The sequence below is a fragment of the Nelusetta ayraudi genome, unplaced genomic scaffold (genome assembly GCF_046127955.1).
Source record: "Nelusetta ayraudi isolate G7.1 ecotype Tasmania unplaced genomic scaffold, CSIRO-AGI_Nayr_v1 ptg000135l, whole genome shotgun sequence".
Classification (NCBI taxonomy): Eukaryota; Metazoa; Chordata; class Actinopteri; order Tetraodontiformes; family Monacanthidae; genus Nelusetta; species Nelusetta ayraudi.
Window position 1 is genome coordinate 18,491,921 of NW_027466185.1, and position 8,080 is coordinate 18,500,000.

The following is an 8,080-nucleotide window of genomic DNA, read 5'->3' on the forward strand; positions in this document are numbered from 1 at the left end:
TATCAGTGACTCTGCAAAAACCCACAGGGACCATGAAGGGGCACTATAAATAAATCCAGTTAAAAGGCTGGGAAACACTATTTGTATGGCTAGACAGGGTGCACACAAAGGTCACTTAATGCCATGCTTTTGTGTTACGCTTTCCTTGTGGAGACCAAATTCCTCTCACGGTGAGATATTCAGTATTATATTCAGAGTATTGAGCTGAAACAATGCTTCTCAGACTGGGAATGGCTCTCAAAGCTGTTCTTAGTCAGTGCTGCGGCACATTTAATTCCTTATGTCAACCACAACGTAGAAAATTATGATTTTCTTTTTGAGAAGAATTGTATGAGGCAACACAAAAATCAAAAATTCTGGCATCAATATCGTGGATTACTGCTCAACGTTCTCAAAAATGCTCTACAAAATTAGACTTATTATTTCTTTGTTTTACATTGAATTATCAATGACAAAAAAACAACAACAACAACTTATCTCTGATTGTAGTTCCTTCTGGATTTGCGGACTTGTAACAGTAACAGACTCCCTAAGTGGCCAGCAGATGGCAGCCCAACCCTGGCCACTGGAGAACAGTTTGCAGCAACGTGCGCCGTTGCTCAGCAATGTAATGCCGCAAATGGCCAGTAGAGCTCGCAATATTCAAACTTTTGAATGATTTGTTAATGATCGATTTACTCTTCGGAAGCAGTTTGGCTCCTTTCTAATGTGCAATTTTCAATTGAACCGCTACATATTTATGATACCAATTTAAGTTTTGATGCATGTGACATTTTTAACAGTGGACAGACTCAAGAAAACAAATCATAGATATATTTGGAAAAGAAATTCAGAAGTTTAAAGAAGGAGCGGTAATTACTGCACTCAGTAACAATCATTGTTACTCAGTGCATAAAGGTGCAATAAAAACGTTATTTATAGTCAATATTAATTTGTAAAATAATCCAACTGTCAAAAAAGGGAATATCTTGTTTGTTCCTTTTTAGTCTGTAAATATTTTTGTTTTATTTATTTATTTATTTTAATTAATACAATGTTCATTCTTTTCTACTTTGCTCTTGCTGTAATTATGCAAAGTTCCCCCAAAGTGGGATTACTAACGCTTCTCTTCTACTCCATTTTTTTTAATTATTATTTTTTTTTAATTGTATAGTTGAAATATTAGTGAATAATTTCACCAAAAATACCAACAACAAAGATTTACACATTTATTTATTTATTTTACTTTATTTAATGAGTTTAATCCCCAACCGTCTTGATTCAAGAAACACGGCAGGGATCTTTGGGACACGTGATCCCACCCCCAACCCCCGCTCCTGCCCGCTCCACGTTGGAGAGTCACCACCCCTTTGGCAAGTGCGCATGTGCAACTGTACTTAATCCTCCTCCTACCGGAGATAACTTGAAACACCTTTCGGCAAAAAGAAGTATCGGATAAAACAGAAAAGTCGCTAACGCGTCGTTTAATAACCACCACCCGGCATTCAGTTCATTCATTTGACAAAGTTTTCTTCGCACCATTTGTTTGTCTGCTCGGAAAAGTTATTTAAAAAAAAAAAATAAAAATAAAAATTAAAAACACCTCAGTGTAAGCCAGTCAAGAGGTAGGGACAGTGCAACTAGTTCCGCCTTGTGTTCTTCCTGTGATGGACTGCAGCGGCGACAAGTGTCAAAAGTGATCAAGGGGGGGCGGTCAGAGAGATACAGGATAAACAACACGGCTTCCTCTTGTGGGATACTCATCACGACGAGTCAACTAGGGAACTGAAAATAAAGTGGTAAGTAAATGAACCCGCTCGACCCTCTGTGTTTAATATCGAGCGACGAGTGTGAGCTCATTTGGCCGAGCTAGCGGAGCTAAAGCTACAGTAGCCACCTGTTGCTGCTCGTATCTTTAGTTCTGGGATTAGCCGAACGCCAGTGCCGTTTTGTAAATGCGTTTCTATTTTAAACTCGCAGTCCTGGATTGAGTGCCGTCAGTTTGTGAATAAGAATGAGTAGTATAGATTTTGTTTGTTCCCCCCCCCCCAAAAAAGTTTAATTTAGTTCGTCTGACGTTAAATCGTGTCAACTGGTAAGCTCATCAAATGTCCCGTAACCTGCGCGGTCGTTAAGTGCAAAGTCTCCTTTAAGTGGACCAGCCAGTCTGGTACAGTCAACTTTAGTAAGCTGGCTTTGCACGAACTCTTTTATTTCTATTTCACGTACAAGTAGCTTTTATTCCCCCTCCGCCCCCCCAGGGTTATTCTTGTTCACTTAGTCATGCAAGAGCCCCTACTTGAAATTTGCATGGCAGCTGTAGCGTTGTGTTACATTACATTCGCTGGGAGGCTCCCGGGGCTTCTCACTTGTGGCATTTCTCCGCATTCCATTCACGGGCCCGCGTGCTTGTTCCAACAAGCTTTCTGCTGCTTTTAGCGGCGAGCGAAGCACCACGGGGCCAACACCTTCTTTTGGGAGCAGGAGAGACAAAAGGGGCCCTCGCAGTTTATTGTGAGTGTGTTCCAGATAGGCAGCAGCGCAGTGTAATCAGGTCAGCTGTAGCATTGTGCTTTGTGTACAGACACTTTGCGGGGGTTTTGTTGCCTCCCGCCAGGATTACATTGACCGGCGGACCAGGCAGGTGCGTCGTCACTTTCTGACTCGAGTCCGGTGGAGACGTCAAGGTGCGGTGAGAGAAATTGAGAAGAGAAATGTTTACTGCGTGGAGGCCACAACGCTTGTTTACTTTTGAAAGTTGGAACTCGGTGCCTACCGTCCCCCTCGCTGCCGTAAATCTGTTCGCAGTTCCACCCTCTTCAAGTGTTGGCTTGCATCCAACTTCCGTCTCCCGAGTCAGACGTGTATTTGGCTGACTAGAGATGGGGAGTAATGAAGTACAAATACTTCCTTACTGTACTAATTTACATTTCCCCCCGGTGTCTATATTTTACTTGAATATTTCTGTACCTGACTGCTTTTTACTTTTATTCCCTACAATTGTGCATAAACATCAAGACTTTCTACTACTTACATCAGAAAAAAACCCATTATTGTTACAATATTGTTTAAAAGCTGCAAATATTGTTCACAGGAATTTATTTATTTATGACCTTCAGTATTTGAACTCTGAAGTTGTGTAGTTCAATGTAAAAGCTCACTGGTACAATTTGGTTGTGCTGCAGAAAAAGAGAGCAAAAACTATTGGAAGTAGCCTTTTTTTTTTAACTGAAGTACATTTCTGAACCTGTACTTTCTTACTTTTACGCAAGTAAATAAGTTGAATCAGTACTTTTTCTTTCACCAGAGTATTTATTTACATTAGTATCTGTTATCTTACTTAAGTATAGAATGCAAATACTTTGACCACCTCTGCTTAAAACCAAGTTTAAGACCCCCAAAAAACCCCACAACGTTACATTCAATCGCGAGCAAATAATCTGTGTTTTGACAGTGAAAGCTTGGCAGAATGCAGGCAAAGGTGCAAACTCAGCAATACTTGCAATATCGCTGTCGTGGATCATAATGACAATGTAATATTTTACCAAGGGACGGCGATAAAGAGTCGGATGCAACTCGCGCTGGGTGTTTCAGTGGCGTGGGTATGTGTCAGACTTATATAATCAGAGTGGGATTCCATTATCAGCTGTTGACAGTGGCTCATTGAGCTCCTCGCCGCTCGCCTCCAAACAAAGCCCCTGCTCGGATCTTCATTTAGCCAATGCCAAGTCTGTAGGGTGAAAGCCCACCAATGGCTTTTGTAGTCCGCTCGGCTCCGTGGCTCTGTTCATTTATCTCGCGGTTTGAGGGGTTTCTTATTGACCTAATTGGAAGCTCAGATGTGAACAAACAGGACTGTGTCAAATTTATGGAAATCCCTGCTGCAGGTTTTTTTTTTTTTCCTGCCCTTCTTTTAAACCCAAGCATTAATCATAGGCGCTGTATCTATTAGACATGGTGGAGTATGAAATGCATCTGACAATTCTTTTGAGTGCATTATTAATCGTAAAGCAGCCCCGGGAGTCATTACTGCTCCGCTACGACAGCGCCGCGGTATCTTTTATCATGAAACTGCTCTTCGGTCCCATGAAGATTAAGGTCCATTTGTAGCTTGCATTATCACAGCACAGGCTCCTAGATTTGTTTGAATGCGTTCACTTCAATCTACCCTGTTAACTTGGATGATGTGCGAGGAGCCCTCCCCCCCAAAGCACCCAATCAAAAGTAGATCCAACCACGTTTCATGTTCTGAAACATGAAAAGTAATGAATGATTTTCAAATGAAAATCATTCATTACTTTGCGTAGTAATTATAAGACAATAATGATAGGATCAGAGTTTATGAAGGAAAGCCCTAGTTAGGCACTGTCTTATTGAAATCTTTTTTTTTTTTTTTACTCAAGTAATGAGATTGTAGTGTCTGTAATGCAATGGGGGAAAAAAAAAGACTTGCTAGACTTTTGTTTTACCTTTTTTCTATACACAGCAGGCGTGGGCAAACTACGGCCTTTGGTCCATATGTGGCCCGTTAAGCTTTTCAATCTGGCCTGCCAAACTTGAAGAAATGATGTCATAGTACGTAAGTAATAAAACAGCTGAATTTCAGAAAGTGGGCTTTTGAAGACAGATATTTTGTTGCAAGGCTTTTTGTTCATTTTCAATTGAAATTAAAGCACGCGTTTCCTGCATATCTGTTGTATTTGTTTCTCTACCAGACAAAAAGTTTTCACTCTAAATGAATCCCGATTGGTTGTTGTCTGTGTAGGCTCGGGCATGTCATTTTACTTCGGTCTTGGTTCTAAAAACACTGACGTTTGCTTGCGAAAGCGCCGCTCTACGGTCGGCTCCTCTTACAAACCTGAAAATCTGGCTGCCGTTTCCATCCGCTCTCGTTTTATTGCGCTGGTGGACAAAGTCCCCGTGGACTCCGCTCACCAAAAGACAACAAGGAGTTGCGAGTCGAAACCGGACGCGTGACACGGAATCCTATTGGCCTCGACTATGGCGGGGCAACCTTTGGACACCCTCCTGTGAAATAGTGACAAGAATGGGCGTGGCCTGGCAGTGGTTTGTACCTATTGGTGCACACTCACGTGGCGTCCCGAGGGTTGTTTTTTTTGTTTTTTTTTAAATTCAGCGTTGCAGCCGGAAGACTCGGTGTGCTGGTCGGACTGCCCCACTTTGCTCCGATCAGTAGTGATGGGCGATAACGTGTTTTTCAAATTCGATCGAAAATCAATATTTCTGGGGTGGAAATTGCGATATTGATTCCGATACACTTTTTGGTTTGTCATTTTTTCAATAAATAAAAAGCTAAAAATCACAAAACACACGTGGTGATATTTTCTAAAAAATTATTGATGCAAAATTTTACTCTGATTAGCGATCAACATATTGATAAAAATATTGATCAAGTTTCAGAAATTCAGAAGCAAGTTTCAGAGGTCGCCTGGGAACTCGGTGCAGCAGTGGGATATTTGAGAGTTTGGTAGCAGCGGTGCTGAACTTTATCCAGTGAATAATTTGTTAGTTGACGCCTATCAGTTACTCCCTGTCTGCGCGCAGGTTAGGAACAATGAATATTGCATGAATTATACCTCTTTAATGTGGGGGGGGGGTTAGTATGATCTTCTTTGATAATTGGTTACATTTCAATTGATTCATTGGAAATTTTGTTATACCTTTCAAGATCCAATTATAATATTTGCCTTGATTTATGATTTTTACATAGGTAAAAGCTTAACATACTGCCCATAAATGCATGAATAAAAGTATATACTGTACTCGCAGTGCAGTAAAGGTAATTGGGGTTTCCTACCCTAAGAACGGTTCTCATATACTGTATAAGACCAAGGGTCTTGCTCCTAGTTAGCTCCTAGTTAGCTGCCATCTTACGCCACCATTTTTTAAGGAAGTTGGCTTGGCAGTGACCTAATATGAAACAGGCTGTCAGGCGTTCTTCCTTCAAAATTCTACACACTGGACCTTTAACTGGCTTGTGACCACAAATGTTTTTCATGTGAGTGCTGAGCTTTGAGCATTTGCAACACCGGCCGAAATGCTCAGATCCTTTCGAATATGGAAAAATGTCTCATGTTTCAGTGCCACATTATCATATCCAAGAAAGTAAAGCTAAGCAAATGTGAGCCAATAGTCGTCTATAATCACTTGAGATGGTTGTCACTTTATAGAGGAGTGAACTAAAGACACATGCAAACTTTTGTTTACACTGGAGTAAACATTAGCGGGATGCCAAACACGTCTGACGCGTGTCTCCACTCCGTGAAGGTGCATCAAAATGAAGCACATTGAACGTCTACATTTGTGCAGTGGATGGAAATTGATTCGAATCGGAATTAAAATGGGTAATAATGTTTTTCGTGCTGTTGTCGCAAAGTGTTTTTCAAGGATTCAAGGAATTTTACTGTCGTATCAGTTCACAATTACATGTTAGTGGTACGAAATTAGGACTCAGGTCCCGGTGTAAGCCTAAACGAATAAAAATGTCCAAAACAATAAAAATGCTAAAAACGCAAGGTAAAAGAAAGAAGTAAATATTCAGTGTTTGTTGTCAAATTACTTATCTGGTTTAAAAAAATGTTATATATCCTATAAATAACGAAATTGTATAAAAAAATTTTATGAATGATTTCCAGCCCTATTTCTGTAATTGTGAAGTAACAAAGCATTTGAGCTCAGACTCCGAGTAGTTTTTCGTAAGTCAACAGGAGGTTGATCCGGCCTTTCAAACGGGCCGTTCCTGCTGCCGTACAGTCTCGACACGTACACATGCCTACAGCTCTCGTCCCGTGTCCTATGTGTATATGACAGCCCCGGAGCCTGTCAAACCGGTCGGACTGAACCAAACGCTGATCTAACAAAGGGTGTTCGGCTTTCAAAAACCTAATTCCTTCTGATTCAGCGTTGGGCAGAGTTGCAAAACAAACGGCAGTGATCCAACAGGCAGTTCTCGTGTCGTCTGCTTCGCTGATTGTCCGTAAGAAAGGAAACTGAGCAACCTCTCCTATGATTATGATTCGAGGAGGTGGCGCCCGCTCGACGCGCTAACTCGGCGTGTTTTGGACGGGCATTAAAAGGGAAGTTACGGGTCTCATGCACTCTCCCGCTTGTGTGCCTCCCCCCCCCCCCCCCCCCCCCCCACAGGGGCGCCCCAGTCACCGGCGCTAAATCGCGTCCCAGCGGAGCCTCAGCCGAGCGCCAAGGACAACGTTTCCGGGGGGGAAGGTCTCCTCCATGACCAATGATCTCCAACAGAAGTAAGTGAGCCGCGCCGCTGAACCGCCGCATCAAAACTGTCCTGTCGTGTCTTTTTGCGTTCGCAGTTGAAATCGGCCCTCGCGGGGATTCGTCATCGGCGGCGTTTCCGCGACCCCTAGAATTGCGCAAAACCTAAATATGGCAATAAGAAGCTTGGTCGTGGAAAAAGCTCGACTTGGAAAAACCTCTCAAATGTGGCTGAACGGTTTCGAAGCTCTCATCAGGTGGTTTTTCAGACGTATCCATACGCAGGTACCTCGCAAAGGTGTCATGGAAACACTTTTTTTTTTTGCATTTACGCGTCAGCGGACGTGACGTACGGGGTCACGTGACCAGTTCACCTCAAGTGAAAATGGCGCGTTATGATTGGACGGAATATTTTTTACAAGTCATCAAAGAGAGAAAAATATAACAACCGTTCTTGACAGCAAACGGCATTGAAATGCAGATTTATAGCAAAATGTTTTGTACCTGCGTCCTCCTTCAAAGTGGCGATGAGATTTTACAAGAATCACGGCCAATGCGCTTCACACCACTCACTGGAAACGCCTGCAAATGGCAGTTGTACTTCTGAGAAATATCGCTTTTATTTTGCAAAAAAACTGCAGTGGAAATGCAGCTGCTTTTGTAATCTAGCCAGCAGATCTGGGTGACCTTGCACACCTGATAAGCCAGAGTACACTCTTACCCTCTTATGCTGCCCTGTGACACATTGTGTGGCCTGTTCCTTCGCACAAGTTAAAGGACAAAGGACAAAGTACAGCCCAGTACCACTGTTTGAACCCCCCCCGTCGCTGTCGACCAGTGCGGCTGTCCGGCCAGG

The 8,080-nt window shown here is 42.5% G+C and overlaps 1 protein-coding gene across 3 annotated transcripts in view; it reads left to right on the forward strand.

The window, feature by feature from the left end:
* Window positions 1–1,426: 1,426 nt before the first annotated feature.
* Window positions 1,427–8,080, forward strand: part of phactr4a (phosphatase and actin regulator 4a) — a 34,580-nt gene continuing 27,926 nt past the window's right edge. For 2 of the 3 annotated variants that reach the window (XM_076051426.1, XM_076051424.1), the window contains exons 1-2: window positions 1,427–1,778; window positions 7,144–7,256. Coding sequence is in view for 2 of the 3 variants with exons in the window: in XM_076051424.1 (XP_075907539.1) it covers window positions 7,241–7,256 (16 nt within the window). In the remaining variant the exon portion in view is untranslated. Of the gene's footprint in view, window positions 1,779–2,451; window positions 2,667–7,143; window positions 7,257–8,080 lie in introns of those variants that run through there. The other variant, XM_076051425.1, reaches the window with a different exon arrangement.